The 26531-nt window shown below is 46.1% G+C and overlaps 1 protein-coding gene across 1 annotated transcript in view; it reads left to right on the forward strand.

Annotated features, from left to right (window-relative positions):
* The window catches only part of LOC147750804 (sodium-coupled monocarboxylate transporter 1-like), a 366759-nt gene that overhangs the window by 71938 nt on the left and 268290 nt on the right, over positions 1–26531 (forward strand). Inside the window, exon 3 of the mRNA XM_086936978.1 lies at positions 15781–15832. Within this exon, the coding sequence (XP_086793104.1) occupies positions 15781–15832 (52 nt within the window). The remainder of the gene's footprint in view (positions 1–15780; positions 15833–26531) is intronic.

The raw sequence follows: 26531 nt of genomic DNA on the forward strand, positions 1-26531 counted from the left end.
AGTACACATTGGAAATATGTATATAAGACTACATGTCACAGAATCATGCAAAGAATGAATTACATAAACATATGTGTTTATATAAAATATTTAGATTGTAGCCCTTTGCCTCTAAGCACATAAGCCCCATTAAATGACCAAACCCCTACTATGTACATCGTTTGCAGTGGACAAACATTTTCACGGAGAGTCGACTACCTGCAGACACCCAAGTCTGATTAGGTGCCCAAAAATCACTACGCACAGACTTCACTCTGTGCACAACTCTTTCTGGAGAACCCACTCCAGACATTCAAGCCCCATTACATGGCCAAGCCCTTACTACACACGCAGCCTTCACCCAGTGCAAAACTTTTCATGGAGCAGGCACTCCCTCCAGATACCCAAGCCAAACCTTGTTAGGTGGTGACACCCCATTAAACACAGCCTTTGTACTGTGCACAACTCTTCATGGAGAGCCCACACCTTCCACACACACGTGCAAGCCTTATTAGGAGGCCAACCATGTTGTAAACGCTTGCACTCAGCAGTACAGAAGCTATGGAACATTTGCTCTAGACGTAGCTTACTAAATACCATTTAGTGTCAGAGCATTTCACAAACTGTCTCACTCTTTGGATGATGACAGCAGTGATGTCATAAACTATGTCATTTGAGATATCATCAGTGTTGTCATCAATGATGTTATTGAACGTGTCATGAGTGATGCAATATGCAAGCTCATAAGCAGTGCATGGCAGGGATGCAAGTTGTGTGTAGCTCCAAACCTGGGCTGGAGTAAATTTGAGCCTGTTTTTCCAATTTTAGGGCTGTAGTAACCCTAATATAAGGGGTCATTAGGATGGCGGGCGGACCTGCGTCCGTCTGCCACCCCGAGGTAGAGGGACCGTCCGCATGGGCAGCGGCAGTCCCTCCATGCAAATTAGGATGTGACAGCCACCCTGGCGGTCACATCCCGTATCTTTAACCTTGCAGCGGGTGCTGCTTGAAGCAGCACCCGCCGCAAGGTTAGAAATGCTTGTATTGCATTTACATGTATAAAGCAGCAGGCACCGCGTGGTGCCTGCCGCTTTGTTCATGTAAATGCTGGGGGGTGCCATAGGTACCCCCCATGTGCACCCACCACCCCCCGACACCCTGGGCGCCCGTAACGGGCCCCCAAACACCAAAGACCACACTCTTTTCCACGGCGGAAAACCCGCCGTGGAAAAGCATGTTTCCTCATGCATCCTAACATGACTGGTGGTGTCTGATAGACACCGCCACCATATAAGACCTTTTCCGCCGCGGAACCGCGGCTGAAAAGCTGCGGACGGTCTTCCCGACCCCCCTGCCAATTCTAATCTGGCGGGGGGTCTTTTCAATCACCACAGCGGTGAATCTGCATCCTCCGGGCCGGCGGTGGCTTCTGCCGGCCCGGAGGATGCGGATTCACCGCAATCCTAATGACCCCCTTATAGGTTGTGAATTGTAATTATCTTAAATTTTTTGGGTGACTTTCTATTAGTATGTCCCTCCTAAATCCCCTGTAAATTCCTTTCTAACCCACCCGTTTGTGAGTAATTATTCCCCATTTTCTATCAACTCCGCCAGTCACTTACACATTTGTTACAAAGTAGTATACTAGTGTGTGCGAAGATCTGTCACGATGGCAGAGGTATGTGAACAGAAAAGATAGGAGAGGCAGAGGCAGATTCCTTTGGGTGTAGGTTTGTGGATTGCATTTTGTAATACTTCTGTGGCACTACTTTACACACTACAAAATGCAGTTTGTGAATAGGGCCATATCCTCAAAGTTGTACACTTGTTACATTTGCAGCTTCCCAAAAGGAAGTCTGATTGATTTCCCAGAAAGTCAAACGTTTGTCCCAAACACAGGAGTAAGGCTATAGGAGCACATTTCTGACTTCTTTGTGAATCTTGCCATCAGATTGTATATATGTGGATATCAGGTTTAGGGCAGGCTAGGTTTTCATTGCCCCCTCACTCAAAGGAATGCTTGCCTGCTGCCTGTATCCTCACAGTCCAGACACCTTATGATGTATTGCAATTTTTTTTCGCGATGTGCAAAAAGATGGCAGAGAATGTAATATTTGTAAATATGATATTATTCTCCTTAGATCCGTGTCAGCGCCCCAGCATAGCGGTCTAAGGCGAGTTCATAATGCAGACACTCCCAACTTCCGACATGCCATTCTCTCCAGAGAATATTGCAGCCTTTACCTATTTCCCCTTCCTGCTCAATGCGAAATAACTCAATCAATCCCTCTTTCACTCTTCTCCTATCCTGTGGAGAATCATGAAGCCTCGCCTTCTTCCACACTTCTCATTTTCCCTGACAGAAGACAAGAGCACAACATGTGAAACTTCAGGTTCACTTCAGGCTGTTCTTAAGTTAATATGTTGATTGTAAAAATTGATTGTATGCGAGTAACAAAAGAGTATAGCAGCCTCCATTCAGTGTCTAGAATTTCTTCCAGCATACTTAAATCTATGTACTTATAAGATGCATCAGTAGTAACTCCACTGCCTGTAAGCTATTTTAAACGATTGCTGTGCAAGTGTGCCCTACAAGTCTTAAGTCTTGATAGACATTAGCCTAAAATATCCCTCAGGGATATGCATACAATTATTAGGTATTTTTATTTATTGGGAGGGAGGAGGGGGGTAAGCCAGACTGACAACTGTATTGTGTGTGTAAAAGGCCGCTTTATTGAAGTAGGTGCACATCACAAACTTTATTTACTGGCTCCTCGCCTTACAAAACTAAAACCTCTCTAAACATTGAGTTACCTGACCTCTTGGGTTTCTTCTCCCCCGCCCCTACGATCCCCACAGGATAAAACATCCCCCACCCTGCAAAAACACAATAAATGCAAATACATTACATAAATACCATAATACCCAATCCCCTCCCATAATCTTTGACCTTCTTGACCCCCAAACCTAACCTCCTATCCTTCTTCCTGCAACTGTAACTAATGAGCCCCAATGTAAAACCTCCAGCCTGTTTAAACCTTTCCCCGATCCTGAAACCAACTCCCCAACTTTACGCTAACTACTAAAAAACGCCAGCCAAACTTGGCCAACTTCCAAAACCAACACCGCCACCCAGGAAAAGTTGGGAGGATAGGTGTCTACACCTCCTCCCTACTTATCCTGCCCCCCCACCCTCACCCCACCCTGCACCCCCCCAACACCTGACAGAAACCATCCCAAACTCTAACGAGCCCCCAACAACCGAGCCAATACCTTACGAAGCTCCAGCAGGTACAGATCCATGCCCATATGGACAAATGTACCCCGTACCCCCTAAACAGTTCCGGGGCATCGCACCGTATGTCTTTATGCCATATCCTAGAGAAACTCAGGTGCCTACAGAACCTCACCATCTCAACATTGACCTTCCTCCGTGCCTTGTCAATCGCCTAAGGATGCACCGCGCCCCTCCACACCCGACGCGGCACAAACTCTGTCCACACCACCATACATCCTGACCACCTCCTTTTAATCTCCCCCAGGTCACTCCTCATGGCCCTCATCAGCACCAGTCCAGTCTCCTTCCCCATGTCATTTTCTCCCAAGTGCAACACAAGGACATCCGGACACCTACCCGCCACTACCATGGAATTGAGAGTGGATACCAGTTCCCGCCACAACATGCCCCCTTTTCCCTTCCAAACAATAGAAAACACATTCGGATTGAATCCCAAATTGTCGCCGAAATAACTGGATTGCGCCTGCACCTGTGCCCTCCTAACAAAAGAATGCCCCACGATCCAGACCGCCATGTCTCTGGCGAGGGGACCCGCAAAAGAAGCTAAGAAAGAAACAAACAGTAAATCCCATGTCCCCCATATTCACTGCGCGCTTCAAACGCTGTGCACTTCCCGAATGTACCGCCGATAGCAGTCCGACGACCACCTGCCCAACCGCATGATGTCCCCTCGCCACTGCCCCTGCCGATGAGCCTCCGAAGCTGCCTTGATTCTGAAAGAATGGGTGCCAAAACGCTTCCCATCCAGCCCCAGCCTCCTCAAAGCCTTACACAGAACCGCCAAGAGCTGTGCCGCCGACACCCGACGGCCGTCCGAGTGTCGAAAAACTGCCCCATCGGCACCTCCTGCTGCTCTCAGGCACAAGCCCCACCTCACCGGGCACCCCCCTTCCGACGCATCCACCGACAAGGGAACCCAACGTCCTACGCCCCTCTGATCCGTCTTCGCACCCCTCAACCACACACTGACCTCTCTCATCCCGAACGACACCTCCGTCCATTGCAACCCCGCGTCCTTCCTCACCCCCAGCAACTCAGAAACCCTAAAGGCTCCCGCAAACATCCATGACATCAGGGTCGCAAACAAACAAGCCTCCCCAGTGGAGAAACACACACCTGGCAAAGCATTGATGACCTGCACCAGCAACCCCGATGACAATGGCTGGCGGACCCTGCACCCCCTCCCGCATTCTCTGACCCACCCCTCCAACATGCGAGACCCGAGTTCCCCCGCCGACGGCGCATACCCTCACAGCAACTTGCCCATGAAGGCTATTCCCGTCAGTTTGCCTGCAATCGTGACCCGCGAGAGACCCTTGTCAATCAAATCCAAAATGATTTTTACCACATCCTCCTGCCTTTCCCTTGTCAGGTCCCGCCTCCGTGCCCCGGACGCCAAGAAATCCCCCCAAGCAGTCAAGTGCGTCACCTTCGTCAACACCGCCAAGGACCCTAGAACCAGCTGCAATATCCGGTGTTGCCTACGTACCACATCTGAGGGGGAATACTGGTCGGCTCCCGGTCTGCATCCTTTGCTAAGCCACGGAATCTCCCCCACTGCGAACGAGACAGAGCAACCGCAGTGTCATTGTCGACCCCGGGCACATACACCGTGCAGAAAGCCATGTCAAAGCACAAGCACCCCAGCACAAACACACGCAGCAGCTTCAACACCTGTACATCTCTCGCCGACTGCAGATTGACCACCTCCACCACCGCCATGTTGTCCACGTGAAAAGTGACCCTACTGTGTGCCAGCAATTCCCCCCACAACGCCAGCGCCACCACCAAGGGAAAAAGCAAAAAGCTTGAGGAAAGCGATACTCCTGCCCCCCGCCCACTCCGGGGGCCACTTTTCCGCACACCACCGCCCCTGCCAGTACAGTCCGAACTGGTTGCTACCCGCCGCATCCAAGAAGATCTGCACGTCCCACACCAGCGCCTCCTCCAACTGCATGGGAATTCTATTGAAATGCTACAAGAAAAAACGCCATATCCGTAAATCCTATTTGACTCCCGCCGGGAGCCGGACGTGGTGATCCGGCGGGTGCCGGCCCGCCAAGGCCCTGGCCACTCCTACAAAAAGTCCTCCCTACGCGCACCACTCTGCATGTGAAATTGAGGTGACCCAGCAACACTTGAATTTCAGACATCGTCACCTTGGGTCATGCCAACATTCCGTCCAGCAGCTCCAGCATGTGCTGCTTTTTATCCACTGGTAACCGGGCCTCCATTGCCACCGAGTCCAGCTCTGTCCCTAAAAAGGACAGCGCTGTGTTAGGCCCTACTGTTTTCTCCGGTGCCAGCGGCACCCCCAGCTCCCCCATGAGCTCTTTGAACCTGTCCAGCGCCTCCTGGCAGTCCGCAGAACCGGGGGAGCCGAAAAGAAAGACGTCATCCAAGTAGAGTGTAACACTTTGGTGACCCGTCCGTTCCGTAAACAGCCACTTCAGGAATGTACTGAAGCAGTCGAAAAGTGCGCATGACATTGAGCAGCCCATCGGCAATGATTTGTCCACGTACCAGCGGCCGTCAAACTGAATTCCCAGTAAGGCCCAATCGTCTGGATGGACTGGGAGCAGCCGGAAAGCCGACTTGATGATGCACTTTGCCATCTTTGCCGTTGCGCCCGCCGCCACTACCAAAGCCATGGCCGCATCAACGGAGGAATATGAGACTGTAGTCTCCCGCTCGTCGATGAAATCATTCACTAAGCCCCCCTCGGGCCAGGACAAGTGCAGTATCAGCTGAAACGTCCTCTCTCTTTCTTTGGCACAACCCCTATCGGGAAGGCGATGAGCTCCTCTAAAGGCCAATCCTCAAAAGGACCCGCCATGCGGCCCTCGCAAACCTCCTTCTCCAGTTTGTTCCACACCACTTCCGGGTGTTCCCTGGCGGACTTCAAGTTGTCGGCCTACCTTCGCCGCCTGGGGCCCTCGTACTCATAGCGAAACCCGTCCTGGAACCCTGCCCGCAAACGTTCGGTGGACCCCGCGTCAGGGTAATTGCGTAGCGCCGCCACTAGCCGATCTACCCTAACTGGCGTAAGAGCCCTTGGACCCAGGACTCTTATCACCTCTACCCGACCCTGCCGTCGGCTGGAGATTGGCTCAGTGACCACCTGCTGCCCCTCACTGCCCCCCTTTGGATGTGCCCGCCGCGTCCCAGCACCTGACCAGGGGGTGTCCATACTTCCCACAGCCGGAACACTCATGCTGGAACCGGCAATGCTCCCGTGTACACAAACCCTTGTTGTAGTCCCAACAAGGGCCTGCCGTGCCAGACTGGCCTTTCTCCCCTGCCCCCACCCATCCTCGGGTGGGGCGGCCCTGAAAGGGCTGGTAAATTATAGGCAGTCCGCTCACAGTAAAAATGGTCTTCCCGGACCCCGCCAAACCCATCGTGTGTTGCCAAAGATCCGTATCCATCTCGCCCCATTTTGCCTCCGGTCCCAGGCCTTTCTCGCTCTGAATTCTTCATCATATTGAGCCCAGGCGAAACCGCCCCACGTGATCTGGGCCTTCCTGACCACGTCCATGTATTTAAACAAGGACACCGACTGCACTGGAAATTTCTCGCAGTACACGCTCGCAAAAATTAAAAAGGCCGCCGTCCAATTCTCTATTGTGAGGGGCATTTTTTGCCTCTCCTCCTCTTTCGAACCCTCCTTTGCCTGCACTTCCCGATGGAGTAACTTGAGAATCTCCACGTACTCCCCCTTCCAAATCCGTTCCTTCGTAGCCAGCATCAAGTGCGCCCCAGTGGCTTGGTGACCCCCATATACGGGAGCTTCTTGATTTTTAGTTCTTTACTCTCCGGCTTAGTGACGTCCTCCCCGGCCGCGCCCGCGTCGCCCAATGCCGCCGTGCCCGAAGCCCCGTTCGCCCCTTTCGCCCCCTCCGGAGCACCTACGCCAGCCGGCTCCTGGAGCGCCACATCCGGCCCCACTCCCTTGTCACTCACATACTTTCCTTTGCGCAGCCACACACCCCCAACCCCCTCCTCCCCCCACCCCCACGGACACCAAACGCGCTGCAGCTGCCTCTCCCGTACCTGTCACCAATGCATCTACCGTCCGTCCTCCAGTATGCCTTTCCCTCGATGCCGCTCTCGGCTCCCAACGAGATGTCCGGGCCTTCCGCTCCCGCTGGCCCCGTGACCTCTGCAAAACACTATTGACAACATTATTGCACCCCCCTCCGCCCTCGCCATCCCTCAACTCGCCTTCCTCCAGGTTATCCTCGTCCTCAACCACTTGCACAAAACCTGCTCCACACCCCCGACAAGTCGGCACAGTCGACTGCCCCCTGCCAGCCACATCAAGCAAAAAGCGCGCGTCGCTCCTCCATCGTTGAAACTCCCCGCTCCACCACCATCCCCTGCCCCCACCACCAGAGAACCGCCCGGCCCCTCCAAATGCCCAGGGGGCCTCACCTTACTTCTGGCCATCTTCCTGGGCGGTGAGCAGGCCAGAACGGCCGTCACCACCCCAGCCGACGTGCTCCGCACCAGCCGCCCCCCACCTTGGGAGACCACAAGGAGGTCCATTCGCCCAGCCTCGCTGAGCAGGCGAATGGCCTCCAGGACACGAAAATCCTCCGATGCCATAATGCAGCAACCACAATGCAAGTAAGCGAATACGCCTCCAAAACGCCCGCAACATGCCTAAAACCGCCAAAAACCTCTACCAAAACTTCAACCTAGACAAAAACCTCTCCTAAAGCGCTCCCAGCCACCAGGTTACCAAACCTAAAATGGTGACTGGGCAGGCGCCGTTAACCCCTAAATCCCCTTGGACTACTTTCTAAATTTGGGCTGCTTTTAGGCTATCCCCAAGCAGCCCAATCTCCTAAAATGGCCGTCGCCATCTCCAAATCCCCCTCCCCCTCCCAATCTGCCCAGGGGGCAGACCTCGAGGCTCGGCTGCCCCCCAAAATCCCCTTATCGGATTTTAGAAGTGTCTTAGGAAAATAAAACTTTTGGTGTGACCACCCCCACATTTTGCTAGATTCTATCGCTGATTTCTTGACTCTGCGCACAGGGACACTGCTAACAAGGTTCCAGTGCATGTGCTCTGACCCACAAAACATGTTGAAATTGGCCACCCTTCTGTTTGGCATATTTAACTTACCTCCAACTCCCTAGTATATCGTACAAAAGTGAACCCAGGGCTCTGAGAAAGGGCTGGCTGGCTCTCTCATAGGAAAGCACTGGGTTGCCTTGTAACACCTTATAATGCGCGACTTCAGTTAAGGAGTAGCTAGATTCAAGGACTTATCTGAATAGTAATTTTAAATCCCTCTTAATGGTGAAGTTGGGCATCTAGGCAGGCTGTGGCACCAGTTCTTCTGGATCTGTCTGCAGCTACTGATACCATCTCTCCTCTCTTGCTTACTGAGAGACTTCACAAATTGGGGCTTGAAGGTTCAGCCAGGATGTTGCACGCCTCCTTTCTTAATGACAGATCCCAGGCGGTGATTGTTAATCACTTTAAATCTGACTTTAAATCAGCCCCACATTGTGCAATCTATACGACTTCCCTCTGGCCAAGCTGATATGCACATTTGGTCTACAGGCCGTGTCGTATGGGGACTACACAAAAATAATTGCATCCATCGCAAAAGACACAGAGGCCACTGCAGCTAGCTTTAACAACTGCACGAAAGCAGTGGCAATCTGGATGGGCAAGAACTGTCTTAAACTTAACAGTTTCTTTGGAAGTAAACCGACCTTATGGGACCATAACTGATGGCCGGAAGAGTTGGGTATGCTTTCCTCTCCCACTCAATCAGCAAAAGATCCGGGACAATGAATTGGGGCTGGAGCTGCAGTTAAACTGCACAGTTGCGTCCTGCTGCTGGATGATCAGAATTCAGCTAAAATCTTTCCTTTCATCCCTTTATCAGCACACACTCCATGTAGCCCTGGCGTTGAGCTCTTCAAGGCTTGACTAATGCAACATGCTTTACCTGGTTAGTAACAAGGCAGCACACATAAAGGTGCAATTGGTACAGAATGCAGCAGGGAGACTGACCTTAGACATCCCTGAATATCAGTCAGTCTCAGGAGGTTTTCTGAAACTCCACTCGCCATAAAAAAGTGTACTATGTTTAAGGTGCTATGCTTTGTTCACAAGACCCTACACATCTCAGGTCCAGAAGGATTTAGAGCCATGTTACAACAGTATACTCCCATTAGGAGACTTCATTTGGGGGACCATTAACAGGGTCGTGGCCCCCAGATTTTGGGAAGCAAAATGGGGAGGCAGAGCCTTCTCTGACCCAGCAGCAAAGCCCTGGAACTCTCTGCCCATCACCTGACCTCCCTGAAGTCACATAGACCCTTCAGAAATATATTGGAAGCCTGGCTCTTCACTCAATAATAAGGTTCAATATTCTACCTGGAACACTAAGCTAGTCTCCTTGCTAAATCCCCGTATCATGGCCATTCACAGCGCCTTGACATCCTTGTTACAGCAAACAAATGATGGACGGAACGCTGACAATGTAAATATTCTCCCACAGTCAAAAGATCTTGGTTAAATCCATCGTTCTTTTGCCCACTACGCCACCCCAATTTGGACCCAGCCATCTGAAAATCAGTCTTGACCCTGTGCCCCATTGGAACAGTCCAGACCGAACTGCCAGGCCAGGTCCTCCCTGGACCGGAAACAAGCATCCTGGAACCGGTTTCAGAGTGTGTCACCCTTCATCAACCAGGCTAGCTTAAAATCCAGTGGCACAGTGAGCAAGGGATCCGTGTCTGGGCATACCCATCCCACTTAGGGCGAAAAATGTTAGGGCAAACAAATGATGGATGGAATGCTGACAATGCAAACATTCTCCCCCAGTCAAAAGAACTGAGTTAAATCCATCGTTCTTTTGCCAGGCCAGGGTGGACCTGGCCTGGCAGTTCGGGCTGCACTGTTCCCATTGGGTGCAGAGTCAAGACTGATTTGCTTATGGTTGGGTCCAAACTGGAATTGCATTGTGAGCAAAAAAACGATGGATTTAGGCCCAGATATCTGTACTTCGGTGAATGTATGTCATTGTTCTGCATTCTGTCCATCAATTCTTCTTTTTGCATTTGTCACCCCGAGTGAAACGGGTATGCCCAGACATGGGTCCCTTGCTCTCCATGCCACTGGAGTCAAGCTATCCTGGCTGATGAGGGCTGAAAGCCCGAAACCAGTCCTAGGATGCTTGTTTCCAGTCTAGGGAGGACCTGGCCTGGCAGTTCGGGCTGGACTGTTCCCATTGGGAGCAGGGTCAAGACTGATTTGCATATGGCTGGGTCCAAACTGGTATGGCATGGTGAACAAAAAAAACAATGGATTTAGGCCCAGATCTCTGTACTGGGGTGAATGTATGACACTGTTCTGCATTCTGTCCATCAATTGTTCTTTTTGCATTTGACATCCTTGGGCATTCATGCACTCTATAAATCTTTTTAATTGAATTGAATTTCATTTCATATTTTACCATTTTGCGAATGACACTTTTAAGAAGGCGTCCATTTTCTGCATGAGGTAAATAGGCTTTTCAGTCACTGTTCACTGCCAGGCAGGAGCTTAATGGCTCCTAGATTAAGTGTTCAATGGCTACCAGAACTGAGACAAAGGGAGAGCGGTTGATATTCTTCTGACAGGATGGCCATCTGTTCTGTGCCCAGGAACTTTAACTTGAAAGCACCCCTAGACTGTCACTGGTGAATGTAGATCACACTTAAGTCTGACTTCCATTTGTCTTTATAGCCAATGTATCTCCAATCCCAGTGGGAGGGGGAATTGCACCAGAACTGGTTTGGAGTGACCACGAGCGATGGTTTGCCTATTATCATAGCCACACCTCTGCATGGGCACAGGGAGCTCTGCACAGGGGATGAAAGATTCTGCCATTTTGATTCTATGAAGAGAGGGGTCCTGTGGAATAGTTTACAGTTAAACACACAGGAAGTGCTGCAAAAGTCGGTAGGGTCACCCCTGGGAACTTTTTAACCCATTAGTTAGCATGTGGCCAATAATTTACTCTCTGCCCAGGCTAGCACTGGGCATAAATGTGGCACCTCCAGTACACTGTGAAGAATACCTCTGGACCTGTGGAAGACTGAAGAAGGACTTTACCTGTTGTTGTGACCCATGAGGAAAAGACTCAGAGCTGGACCTGCTCCCACTTATTCCCAGGACTGAGAAGTGGACTCCAAGAGTCAGTTGGCTAACCTCCTGTTAAGCTAAGGGACACAAAAGCTGAAAGAAACCCACTTTCCTGAACCCTGCTGGTGGCTTCTGTTGGAGTGAGTACTGAGCCCAAGGGCTGAGGTCTTGGAACCTTTTGCTGGTATTTAGAGTGTACCACTGCTGCCCAAACTGTAAACTGGGACTTGGAAACTTTTTGCAACTTTTCCTCCAAAGAATCGGAGGGAGGCGGGGACTATCATCGAGCTGAAGCAATCAAAATCATGCCATCTTTCAGATCCAATTTGCTGGTCTGCCCTCAGAAGGAGATCTGACTTTCAGAAAAGCTTTTAAATTCAAACGTAGAGGGCCTCACTGAGAGTGTTGTCAAGACGAAGCTGTTGGACTTCACTCGCTCTGAGCTTTCTGCCTGGGTCATCGACTGCACCACGACCCTGCTCTTCACCAACCCACTGTCATCCAGCCCAACTTCAGACCAAGCCTTCAGCTTGCCCCACCAATGACCACCTTTTCTAAAAAGAAAATGTCAAAGTCCGATGGTAACTCTTTTACAAGGACCTACTTGGGCCCCATATCTGACCCAAGCTCCATCACAGTTGGCTTCCTATCATACCCTTATTCCAGCCCAGCATGACCAGTTACTCACGGTTGGTGTTTTATGCTTTTTTCACTATTTTCATCCAAAACGTAAAAAATGATCATCTCCGGTGTCCCATCGGATTTTTTTTAATGTTGGTGTCATTTTGTTCATTGAAATATGCCCTATTTGTATAAACTGGTGTGGGATTGTTATTGTGTTGTGTTTTTCACTTTTTTCACTGTTTTGAAACTTCCAGACTCTTTACAAATTTTCTTAAGTTAAGACTGTCTGCTCTGTGTCAGAGCTTCCAGGGGGTTGAGCTGAGGTTTAAATTACTGAAACCTTTACTAGACCTAACAAGAGTAATCAGACCCTCCAGGATATCGCGATTTCGCGATTTGCCGCGAAATCAGCACTTTTGTAAAAATGCCGCGATTTTTACAAAAGTGCCCGCGGAATCGGCATTTTTGTAGAAATTGCGTGGCATTTTTACAAAAGCCGCTATATCCTGGGGGGTCTGCATATTGCATTTCTTTATGGCCATTTGTTTTAACAACGCTGTTGGGGGATATTTATTAGTTTATCTCGTAAAAACATATCTGGAACATCGAAGCACGTTTAAAGTTTAGATAATTATATTACAGAGCATCATCTTAATACGTTCTCTTCAGCCGCTTCAGTAGAAATGTCAAGGCGATCAATTAATCATGTCATCTTTAATGCTGTTTAAGTAGTCTTTGCTTATTATCCGTCACTGCCATGCTAGCTCACTGGCAAAGTCGGCGACCCTGCAATCTGTGCTGCAAACATTTTGATAAAGTAATGTGCCGATACATTTCTGTTGTCGGGTAGCTGATAGGTAGTCCTTTATCCGAAAACTCTTCCATTTTACAAGACTCTGCACCTTCATGTGGGCCAAATATGTGTATGGTATTGTTATTATTATTAATGCCCTCCAGTACTCTGTCATTTACAAAACGTGGCCTAGTTCTAATTGTATCCTTTTGTTCATTTTTCGATGTTCTTTGAGTTTACTTTTACTGCTCTAGCTCTTGCTTTGTTTTTACGTTCCCTTTTGACAGTGTTCCAGTTTGTGTTTGAGTATAATCCACTCAGTTGATGAGGTGAGCAATTTCTACAGCAGTAACCGTGTGCTTGGCTTTAATCTCAACCAAGTTTGATTTACTTCTGTGAAACATTTCATATGAGTGAGGTGTGCACCACTGCATCCAAGTTGGGTCACGTTTAATGTACAAATGCAAGTTTATCCAATTTCGGACCGTTCATGCTTTAACATTTTCCTACATTTGGCAGTGAGTTGCTGTGTTTTCACAGGCAGAGATCATGCAGGTTTTCAATGTTTTTTCAGGTCTCCATCATGAATGTATCTGTAAAATAAATGAAGCCAGAGACTTCCTGATGTTGATAAAGTGCCTATGACCGTCCGCTCGTTACCAACTATTCTAAATGATCCTGTCGTTTATTTCACTTGTGAAGCACATGACGATGCTGGGTGCAGAGTCTCGAGGATACAGTGTAGCATACTCTGTATGCAAAGGTATCCAACATCGCTGTCTTCCCAAGAGAGCACAAGTTGGAACAGATGCTTTCTCTTACTGTATGACTTCTCAGTAATGGAGCTAGTGAGCACCATATTATGCAGCGACGTTTGACTAAAGTATGGGGCACAAATAGGTAAATTACATGTACGAATGCAGCACATTTGGTCACAGTAGTACTTCATTACTTTGTCAACTATACACAAATTGGCACTGTCCTTGCATTTGCCTCATTATTTACAATGCAACTCTTGAATAAATCAATCAACAAATGAAATCGTAAAATTATGCAAATCCATAATTACGTGGAATACTCAGCAGCCTTAGAATCGCATATCCCAGTGCCCCTGAATAAAGGCTTGTTAAAGTCCATGGTTCTAGAAAATGTATGGAATATATTGCCAAATGTTGTTGGAAATCTTAAGCAGTAATATTTCCTTAGGTTGAAGGATATAAAGTGGCCCGAAACACCAGGCTAAAGTTATCACTCTGAGTCTGCAGAACAAGATAAGGTACTTGAATAACCTTTCCAGTAACTCCTAGCATTCCTCCTGTGAGCACATAATAACCTCTGTGTTGTTGGAAGTGCTAGGATCATGTCATGGTGCCCCATCATCCAGACGGTCTCATGTCCTCATGTCTTTCGGGCTCCATTTTAATGTTTACCTTTTTTTAGACCACCCACATTTCCCGGAAGTTCACGTTCTTGGTTCTCCATAATAAAGCATAACTGTTTAGCCTGGAAATACCGTGGGATCAGGGGAAGCCCCCTGCCTCCCTCCGATTTGGGTCGGATAAGTTGTTGTCGGTGAAGACGCAGATTCTTGCCTTTCCAGATGAACCAGCTAATGACGAGTTGTAGGTTACGGAGGATCGCTGGCAATGGGGTTAATGGTAGGGTCTGAAATATAAAAAGAATGTGCAGCAGCCCATAATTGTGAAGCACACGCTTGAGGGAAACAAAGTGTCTACATTGTAAATAAACCAAATATACATAGCTTCATGTTGTTAAATAACTAAAAAATCTAAGATATCTGTGTTTGTTGTAGGAAAAATGGCCACATAAAATCCCACAAAATTGCCGCTAAATTTCCATATTTGTGCCGCTAAATTTCCATTTTTGTGCCGCTAAATTTGCTAATCCATGCCGCTATATCCTGGGGGGTCTAATAATGCCATTATTCCTTGTGCTGGACTACCATCCACCCCAACTAATAATCCACTTTCTCACATTTACTAGCTTTAAACTCATGATTGGAAGAGGCCACAAAGGCAGCAGGATCATACACAAATTAGTTTGTGATTCCCCTTTATAAGTGCAAAATGCTATATACATTGGTGATCCCATTGCAAGCCTGTTAAAATCCAATATGCCAGGGATAAGGATTTATCGAGTGCAATAATTAACACCTATTAAAAGTTCATCCCTTAAAAATGGGGTACAACATGCAGATTTGGTTGCTTTGTTCATCAAAATCCACATCTCCTGGTATTTATCAGACATTCTTCGCCAATGTACTTAGTCAGGTTTTAACTGCCACAATGTACCTTGGGAAAATTGTGGGGATGTGGACTTGATAGCACTCTTTAACTATTGGATGCAGTAAAGTTCGCCTATTTTAGGTCAGAATTATCCAGCTAGTTTGAAAGCAGGGCCTTAGAATGGAAATTTGCATCTGTGAATTTTACCGCCTGATTTAGCAAAAATGGGAAATGAGGAAGTTTGGGCAAACCAAAACACACAGTAGATTGCTTGGCAGTTGGTGTATTAGTCTTCACTTAAGTTAACAATACAGTATCTGATTGTGGACTCCTCACCCAATAGTTTTAACTGAAAAGGTTACTATATTTTTAATATTTGAATATGTCCAAATATCGCACCGACACGCTAGAAGAATCTTTACATAGCCATTTGCAGTAGAATCAATCACCAAAAATCTTTTCTACATCTTCGACCCCGAAACACTGATTTTCTAAATACACCTGGACGCATTGCCAGATTTTGCATACTACTAGAAAATACAATCTCAAAGAAAAGGTACTATTTATGTTGTTTCATGGAATTTGCAGGTAACTAAGAGTGGGTGAAAGTGAGTCTATATAATCTGCATTAATACTGACAATAATGTGCTTTGTCTGAATTGATTAATTTACACATTTATTTTTTCAGATACTATACACTGGGATCGTCATCTACGCACCAGCCCTCGCTCTTAATCAAGGTCAGACAAGACTTACATTGAATTAATTATCTTTACTTTTCATAACATTGCAAAGAAACAATTGAACCCAAAATAATGATAGCACATTGAAGCAGATTCAGTTCTGCCAGCGTTGATACACAAGTTCCTATGTTTCTGTACTGAAATCACCTCCAAGCCAGAAGAGGGCAAATTACCGCAGCTAAGCACGGTCCTCTGACAATACCTTAGGGGCACAGTCACTACTCTTATAGAGTCAGATTTCCGATATCCTGTATCGTAGCAGTTATAGTTGAAACAAATATTGATTGGGCATATTTATTCAAACACATCTCCATTCCCAATCAGGTGTAGTGTAGGCATCTTCTATTTGGTCCTGACAAATTGCCTAAGATCCTGTTTGGCCACAATGTATTAAACATATTGACCCTACTTCACATATTTTAAGCTGTCAAGGTTCATTGGCCCCAATGACAACGCTCATTTGTTTTTACTCCTGTCAAAGGGACCAAAGGGACCACTTTATTAAACCACCTTCCATACCCCTTAGACATTTTAAATCACTTACCACGCTACACTCATTATATATTCACTTGCACCCATTATTATGGATTCCAAATCCGAAGATCTCTGATAAAGAGCCCCTCAAGGGGCCCGTTGGACATCGCAGCGCCGGCCCAACGAAGAGCAGCCTAATGATGAAGCATGACACCTATTTGGGTATGTTAGGGCAATCACTTCTGATCACATGGATCCCCTGATCCAGTTGATCAGCCCCTCTCCCGGTCCTGAACGCCAGCTTCTTATTTCTCTTTCTCGGTTTCTCTGGAAGAACAGGATCCTTCTTTTGTTTAACTGTGACATTTAGGGAGCGTGGGTGCTGGACCTAATATTCAGCTCCTAGTCCCTCTCTTGGTTTATTGGTACTAACATGTATATATTTGTATAAATATACCAAGTTACATGCCTTATGGCCTTCTTCGAAACAATGAGAGTGATTAGTGTATTCAGGTCCAGTATCTCTCTATCCTAAGGGATTATTGTCTATCCCAGAGACCCCATTAAATTCCCTATGTTCTTACTGCAATTGTTTGTTTGTGTATATATAGTGGCCTTTTGTGCCACTCTCAGTCACTGTGTCACCGATTCTCTGCCCTAACTAGTGAGTACGTGCTTCTTCATCCTACTGGTGATATCTGTGTTTCTCTTTCTAAGTTATCCTGTTTCAAATTCCCGTTGTCTTCTTTTGGAGTCACACTTTGCTTGTGATTGATTGTCTCAGTCTCCCTTTTCTTTTTCCATCTAGGATGGTCTCCATGTTCTGAACTATCGAGCAGTTTTGCGTGTTTATGTCTCATTGTCTTGAGTTGTAGTAATGTTGTGGATGTCAGTGTTACCCTATTCTTAGGCAGCAATCTGTTGTTTAAAGGTGATATGAAGTATATAGGTTTGCATTTATTTATGTATATATGTGGTATTTGTATAGCGCAAACCTAGCTAAAGAAGGAGCAGAGCACTATAACCTGCATTGTACATTTTCACCAAACCTTGTAAAATGAGAATACCCAACTGGAGGGTTTGAAAATGTCATTAATTGACACATGAGGAAATCCTTTACTGGAGAATACTGCACTGTAGATGATCTGGGCAACCTGACTGGCTAGTCGCAATGCAGCAGACATTAAGCAACATTAAGACCATTAAGATCCCTGAATCTTGAAAAAAGAGTCAAGGCACTCTTAAGGGACAGGAGGATCCTCCATTGACCTCTGGGCGAATTCCAGGGCTTTGAGTTGAGCCAGATAAAAACATCCCTGTTTCTGTTGCAGCAGCAGTGCTAATTTGAGCCAGAAGTTTCTGGTGCTCAGCACCAGCACTTATTCATCAAAACCGGCGCTTATAGCACCAATTTAAGGACACGCACGGGGAGATTAAGTGATTTGCCCATAATCACAGGATGTTGAGCTACACAGATACTCGAGCCTGGTGCCCACCAAGAAGACGGTAGCTCTGGCCATCATGCCACATCCTCTCCCCACTTGTTGGGTGTTCATGGTTAGTGGTTGGTTCTGTTTCAAGATGCTCTGACAGGAGAAAGGGGCTGGTACGTGCTGGCTCCTGATGAGAGTCCCAGCACCAATTTATTTACGAATTAATCACTGGGCAGCAGTATTTTGTACTGCATTTGTGGGTGTGGAGCCAGATGCCTGGATCCTGATCTGAGGATCCTGTGTGCAGTAAACCTTATGGACTCATACGCTGGGAGCAGGACACAGTTGTGTTTTGGGAGACAGGTGTGGAGCCTATAAATTAGACCATTCATTCAGAGCCCGCTGCACATGGCTGAAGCCATGTACAGCTGCTTTAAGTTGGACGAATGTTGGTTCAGGGCACAGATGGCACTGTGCACATCGAAAGGCTGGGCCTTGCGACTAATCTCCACTCTGCACAGAGATGCCACTTTATCGATGCTTAAGAACACTAAGACCGTTTTAACGGCCTGACTAATAGGCATTCAGCCACTTAAGATGGCTTCTGCATAGTTCCTTCTCCCTGGCACAAGAGATGCCTTTAATCCATAGGGTATCAGTATAAGTCAGTAGGACACCTCTGCAAGTGGGGCTTTCAAAATCAGCTTGGGGCACTCGTGTCCTTATTTTGAGCTTGCGCCCACGCCAAACCTCGAGGCGGCTGCTTCTGCTTCTGCCACTGCTGTTGTTGCTAGTTAGTGACTGCTGGATACCAGTGTTTTGCCTCACTGGCCCAAACTCCTGCTGCCTGCCCTGGTTACACTACTTCTGCCACAAGCTTAAACTATTTAGACTTAGCCGGCAACAGATCTGGTTGTCCTTAGCCCAATTGCTGCTCTGGGGGGACCTCTATTGCAGGAGGTAAATGGTAGGATGGCACTACAGCAGCGCAGGAGAACGTTTATTGTGAAGAGGTGGTTGGGAACAGGGCAGCTTGTAGTTCCATCGAGTTAAACCAGATCAGGCGGCGTCCGGTGCAGCTTGCAGCCTTGCAGAGTCCATTTACTAACATTTATTAATGCTTGTTAACCACTTTGAGAGTTATAAAGAATCTTTTTTGGGGAGCTCTAGTGGTTTGAGGACTCTAGTAAGAACATACTAGAGCACACCATGGTCTTTGAACCAGTTTGATGTTGTGACGCTTTAAAGTCTAGAGAAGAAAGAGTCACAATTTCAAGCTTTTGATGACTCTATGTATTTTTAAATATATTATAGTGCTGACCTAGCCAACTGAGAAGCTGAGCTCTTTCCAGAAAACCAGATACCAGTACAATGAACGAAGGAGGTAGGTTAACTGAGGAAGAACATGGTCAGCATATCATTAGAGAGGAGACTGTCTAGGAGAAATAATTGGTAGATAGGTTTTCAATTCAATTCAATAATCTTTATTCGGATATAAAGTGTCCATAAAAGCACAAACAAATCTCACAAAGTTATCACTTAAACATTTACATAAAAATATAATCTGAATTTAAAACATACATCGAAGCTTTAGCTATACAAAAAATAATTTGGTAAGTCATCATAAAGTTGTCACGGATGTATCAAGTTATATATATATAGCAGCATCATATAATAAAGTGCCAAAGTGCCAGGTGCAGATGGTTTTGGGGGGAATAGCAGCAAGGGGAAATAAGCTATTGAATTCCAAGCAGAAAACTCCAAACATTTGAGTATCGGTCAGGATCCGAAGAGTATATTTGTTTAACAGCTTAAAACCAAGAAGTGCATATAGTACAATCGGGTCCACCTATCAGGGGTTCATAGAAGAACGTGAACGAATAGCCATTTTCCAAAAAGTACAAATACAAAGTGTTAAGTTTTCCCCATTGAGCTGAAGGATAGTCCCGTAGGCAGCCTTGAAGTCCGTTATTCCACTGGCCCTATAAAACTGAATCAAAAGTTGCTTACTGTACTTTTGATAGAAATTACAAAAGAACAGAAAATGCAACATGGATTGCTTACCTAAATTGCCACAAGGGCAAGGCAATTCCTCAATGTTAGGCTGGAAGCTTAAGGGGAAACACAACAAATATTTGAATGTGCCAGATCTAAGGCGAAAGAGCAAAGTTTGTTCCCAGCGAGTAATATCTCTTAAAAGGTAACTAACTGGTAAATAAGAGGAAGGGCCTCCGTCGTCTACCATTAATATATTACGTGCGTCAGATACTTTAGAGAGCTCTTCTGCATATCTTATGTCCCCATATTATTTATATATAGCTTCTCGAATAGTCTTTTTATTAATTCCTTCTAACTGGTCTGGTTTATTAAAAATGTGTCTAAGATTTACTCTAGTTAAACTTGCCCTCACTTATGCAAGCCCTTGTGCATTTTAAACAGTCGACTATAATTTCCCTGGTTAGCGAGGCTGCTGGATTTTGCCAAACCTTCAACCAAAACAGGGCAGGACGGGACCTAATATAATCTTCTAGATAATTTTTTTTTAGCTCATTATGGCAGACAAAGGATGAAGAAAAGATAGGTATCCCCAAAATTCTCCTACAAAATCTATTTTCTTCGACCTGGACGCTTATGGAATTTATAAAGCCCCAGATTTCAGCCCCATATGTTGCAGTGGGTACACACTGTGTTCTATAGATTTTGAGTAGGGACAACACTACCTCAATTCTTTTCGGTTGGGGGAAATTTAAAATTGAATTAACTGCATTTAAAAATGTACTCCGACCATAAGCCAAATGGGATACCCAAGATCAATTGTCTGAAAATTGTAGACCCAAATATGGGAAAGTGCGTGTGCGTAGCAAGGTTTCAGAACCAGAATTAATAGCATTAATAAGACATTGTTTAGGCCCACAACACATTAAAAAAGATTTCTTAACATTCGTACAAATGTTCAGGCCATTCATAAAATCGACAAAACCCCATACTAATATTTGCAGTGCATTGGGTGTACGACCCATTAAAACAGCATCGTCCGCATATAAAAGGGCGGGCAGTTTATTACCATTAATCATTGGGACATCTGTAGTCAGTTCAGACAGCAAATTATGTAGCTCATTATTATATAAAATAAACAAGAGTGGGCCTAAGACACACCCTTGTCTTACGCCTCTTCTGACCACTATGTCCCCTGAAACTGTTCCATCCGTGCTTATTCTCACCCTTGCCCTTAGATCCTTGTGTAGATATGCTAAAAAGTGCACTATGTCCTCATCCAACCCGTAGTTTAAAAGGCATTTCCAGAGCTGTGATTTGTTAAAAAAATCAAAGGCCGAGGTAAGGTCCATGAATGCTAGGTAGATGGGGCCGTGTCGAGCTATGGTGTATTTACCTATGAGCAAATTAAGGTTAAGACACTGTTCCACCGTTCCAAGATTGCTTCTGAAACCTAGCTGACATCTGTTTAAAATGTTTTCCTCCTCAGCCCAGGTTCTGATTTTGTTAAATAGTACTCTCCCGAATATCTTAAGGGTATTATCAATTAAAGAAATTGGTCTATAACAACTCGGGCTGGATCTGTCTCCCTTTTTAAAAATTGGAACGATAACAGATGTAGACCAAGTGTTGGGGATTTTGGTTATTGTCAAATTATTAAAAGAGGATCCCAGAACTCAGAGCTAAATTTTATAAGGTCAATGGGGAGCCCATCTGGGCCAGGGGCCTTGTTGCCCAGACTTTGATCAATAGCATCCTCTACCTCTGATACTGATATTTGAATTTGGGTGGCAATGAAATTATCGACGGTATCTTCGCACTGGGGCATAGGAGCATATATATTGGAAAAGTGGGCTACCCAAGCTTCACTCGTTATGTTGCAACTTAACGGAGTGAGTGTATTGCCCAGTGATCTCAGTGATTTGCCACTGTCCAAAAACCATTTGAGTTATTAAATCTTGCAGCACAAGCCAAGTTGTTCCATTGTTCTTTTAGGATCTCGCCTTCCCTCTGCTTAGTCACTCTTTTGTAAACAAGCCTCAATGATCTAATGAGGTTAGGGTACCTAGGGGAAGCTGAGAGAGCAGCTCTGAGCTCTCTGCTTTCCTGAGAGCAAATGCTGTTAAACCACCTAGGGTTGGATTTGGATGCAAGTGCAGGTCTTGAAATCAATTTTTTAATACCTGCACATAGTTGAACAAAAGCAGACACTACCTCTGGGTTAGAATCAACAGGTGAAGTACAAGTCTCACAGAGTGATCAATACTTTTTTAAACATTTTTTGGAACACACTACTGTTATTAATACCTTTCCATTTGACCCTTAAATTGTCTGTAGAGGACACTAGGTTACCATCCCCTATCTCTTTTATAGGATCAGGTCTGGGAGCAACCCTAAATAAAACTAAAATTGGGTTATGATCCCCAAAAGTGGATGGTTTAACCTCTGCTTTAATTATGTAATCTTCTAGTGTGGCCGTTTTAAAAACGTAATCTATTGTTGAGGTGCAGACATGACCTCTATAAGTGGGTATTGGGCTATCCCCATTGTTTGTAGCTGCGTTATCCATTACGTTTAATAGACTACTATTTAATAAATGGCCCAATACCTCGAGCCCCCTTATGCATGGATTGACCAGAGGGTGACAGGGGGGGATTGAAATGTTTTCCCCTGCAATCTTTGCATTAAAATCACCACTCAGACAAATCCCTGCGAGTCATTGGTTTCCTATAAAATTAAGTATATCCGAAATAAAGTTGAAAAGGTTGACAACATTCATATTAGGTGTAGTTAAAAAATCATTATTATAAAAATTAGTAAAAAAAATTGAAACCCCTGTGTGTATATCAAGGCTTAGATGTTAGCATTTTTAGTGGGGATTGTTTGTACACTACCACCCGACTATATGCTCACCCAGATGGATAAACCACCTGAGGGTCTGCCTTGTTTAGGGGGAGGGGGGGTGAAGTAATATTAAGGCATTCATACACTTCAAGATATAACTCTATTGTTGCCCAAGTCTCCTGAAACATTAGGATTAAGCATGAGCGGGAAATCCGTTACGCTCGCGGATTTTGCGGATTTTTGGGAAATCCGCAATCCGCGAATTTTGCGGATTTCCCGCAAAATCCGCAAAAAAAATCCGCGAACGTAACGGGTTCAAAAGTTGAACCCCCACTCATGCAACTATTTTACAATGGCGCCAGCAAGCTGCCAGCGCCGTTGTAAAATAGTTACAAAGTTAGCTTGCACAGGAACCACTAGATAAAACGAAGCAGGTTCTGTTTATTTTATCTAAGTGCTTCCTGTGCAAGCTAACTTTGTAACTATTTTACAACGGCGCTGGCAGCTTGCTGGCGCCATTGTAAAATAGTTACAGGCACAGCCTTACACAGGTCACTCAAGGGACCCCTGCGCCCTTCATGGCGATTGCATAGTAACACACACATGGTCACTCGAACTAGTTGATGCTCAAATTCAGTGACTCATTCATTAGCCCAAAAACAATCATGAGCGTCTTCGAGGCTGGACAGGTGTGCCTCTTCCCAAATCTACCGTGGAAAATCAGCTGTGATGCTGGGTAGAGGGCGGCCTTTGCATGGTCGCTCGAACTAGTTGATGCTCAAAATCAGTGACTCATTCATTAGCCCAAAAACAATCATGAGCGTCTTCGAGGCTGGACAGGTGTGCCTCTTCCCAAATCTACTGTGGAAAATCAGCTGTGATGCTGGGTAGAGGCCTTTGCATCCTTGACTTTCATGAGCGCAATCCCCGTGCTGTTCCTGTGACCAGGAGCTTCTTTCTCTTCATATAATTGTGTTTGCACGGGTTGCTGCAAGTTCGCACGCGTTTTGTACAATTTCGCAATTTGCGAAATTGTACAAAACCCTCGCGAACTTGCAAAAACCCGTGCGAACATAAAAAAAAAAAATACGCGCGGATTCGCGGATTTTGGCAATCCGCAAATCCGCAAATTCGCAATTTGCGAAATTGTACAAAACCCTCGCGAACTTGCAAAAACCCGTGCGAACATAAAAAAAAAAAATACGCGCGGATTCGCGGATTTTGGCAATCCGCAAATTCGCAAATCCGCAAATTCGCGGATTGCCAATCCGCAAAATCCGCTCATGCCTACTTAGGATATCATATTTATTTACCATCTTGACCCAATCGTCACTGCTTAATTTGGAAGCCAAGCCAGCGACATTCTAGCTTAGCACATGTCGTTTTCTGAGATAGCCACAGGCTCGGAACCGTCATTTTCTGGGATAGCCAACATAGATGTCAAAAGGGCAATATCAGTGAATTTTGATATAAATGACGGTCAGTCTAAGCTGTCAAGATCAGAGTGGGCAGAGAACCTATTTGCAATATGAAGGGGTAATTGAAGGTTGCTGCTCAGAATTTGGTCTATAAAAGAAGACAAGAGGCAATGCCCAAATATTTGTAGGTAAGGAGCAATTAATCTCCTTTGCCGTCAGTATTGATCTAACAGGTGTTGGTCGTCGAAAATTAATGCAATACAGTCTCCCTCAATGGTCTTTTCTGACGATCCAACCCAACCAACCCTGCGTACCATTATGATATTGTTTATGTTATACCTCCTGTACCCTATATGTTTAGCCAGCCAGTAAATACTTTTATTCCGTAGTTGGTCCCAAGACTCAGATTTATTCTTCTCTAATGGGGGGACCCCTGCGAGAATCAGGACATACGGACAGGCTGCTGGAGGTAAACTTAAAACATCTTTACTTGACTCAGCATACCCACTAGCATTATTACTAACAGTATTGGTGGGAGCTATAGGAAGAGCTTGATCAGCAATTTGACTAGATGAATAAAATATGGAGTTAGAGGCTAAGTTTTGGGTAATAATGGAGTCAGGGCGAGGTTTAAGAGAGATGCAGACTTTAGCTTTACGACAGGTGTCACAAGAGACTGGAGGCTGCGTGGAAATTATAATCCCCTGTCGATCTTTAGGATCTTTAGGAATTCCATCATTCAAGGTTTGTTTTTTATAAGTGCTACCCTGTAGAGATGACTGTTTAGGTACCTTACTGGGTGAATTTAGCATATTAGTTAAAGATTCTAAACGGTCTAAGCACCTCAATAAAGTAGCAAAATGCTTGTCTACAAGCACTTTAACTCGTTCGTACATTTTATCTATGATATTATCAATAGCAGTATCCCCAAGTCTAAGATTAGAAAAAGGTGTTGGTGCAGATTCAGTTAGAGTATATACAGAGTAATTTAATGTCTCTGAAGGTGTTAGATCAACCGAAGCGCTAGCAGGTACTAAGTCAGCTGGAACAGACGAACCCTGAATCCATGTAGTTAGCGCAGTGCGTTGAGAATTCAAACGTGGGGGTTGTTTCCGTTTAGAGCAGACCGGCTTAGCTGTTTTCCTTTTCCGTTTTGCCCCGAGACGTCTGGGGTTGGGGATACATTCACAATTTCCGATACAAGAGTGTCCCTAGAGCAAACCATAGATGCAAGATCCTCCTTTACCCCCAATATGTCCAGTGTCCACAGTTCCCTCAGCGCCCAGTTCGCTTTCTCGGGCTGGTAAATATAAACTATGATCAACTTGTGTGGGCAACATTAGTTGAGAGTCACTGTTATCAGTATTCTCGGTTTGTAGTGGAAGATGGGATTTTGTTAAGCCCAGGGACAAGCGCCTCTCAGGTAGCTCGATTTCGGTGCTAACAATATTAACTGCTCTTTCCAGCATACTATCTATGGACGTGGTATTACGCAGTGCTGGAGTAACATTGCGTTTGCCCATGACGAATGCTGCCCCAGACATGAAACTAGTATGATGCCCCACTCACCACTGCAAGGCTCAGCTGATAGGAGATGTCAAAGGGGTGACCCAGCCTGGCCTCTGACTGTCATGGACAGGCACAGACGGGCCCGCCCTTGGACCGGGCTTCGTCCAGGCTGTGTCCCACGTCGCGGTGGTAGAGGCTGCAGTGCGCTATGAGCGCGTTGGACATGCCTCCCCCTCACCTGCGGCAGCTGCGGGAAATAGCAGAAACAACGGTGCACTCTGGGGGTTGCAGTGCACCCCAGAGTGTAAAAACCTGCGTGGATGGTGCGGCGGTGTTGGCGTTGCCCCTGGGACCCATGTCCCACCAGGGGCACTTAGCAGGTTGATCGTGGCATGGGCAGGCAGCAAAAGAAAACCACCAAACAGGCAGAGAAGCCCCCGCGCCGCGGGGGGGGGAGAGGCTGCGCTATGAGTGCGTTGGCAACACCACCAAACAGACAGAGAAGCTGATATAATGCTGCTGTAGGAAGGTTTACTCCTACAGGAGCTTCCTGAAGTGTGTCTCAATAAAGTTACGCGTTTCAAGAAATAACAAACAACTAAAAAAATGACAGTCTTTACCTCCAGCGTCATCGTTGCATATCACTTTGCGTGATTGCTTCTTAAATGCATATGTTTCAGAAGTTCACCAAAAACAAAAGCAACGTTGGCTGAACTCGATTGAAAGGCAGTCAGCGTCTATGAGGTGAAAGCAGACCGCTATAAAGCCTTGCGTATTAAAATGAAAAAAGCTTTTTTTCTACCACGTGAAGGTCGCAGTAGAGACCGGTGTCAGCAGTGCGTCCTCACACTGATTACAAATATATCCAGGCAGGGCAGAAGCGGGAAGTGGTTCAAGGACGCTGCAACGTAGATAGGTTTTGAACAGGTGTGTGTTCAGGTTACTTTTGAAGGGGACAAGGTTTCTGTTGATCCTCAGGTCTTAAGGCAGGCTGTTCCAGAGTCTAGGGGCCAAGCATAAGAA

Source organism: Lissotriton vulgaris, chromosome 1_1 (assembly GCF_964263255.1).
Source record: "Lissotriton vulgaris chromosome 1_1, aLisVul1.2, whole genome shotgun sequence".
Lineage (NCBI taxonomy): Eukaryota > Metazoa > Chordata > Amphibia > Caudata > Salamandridae > Lissotriton > Lissotriton vulgaris.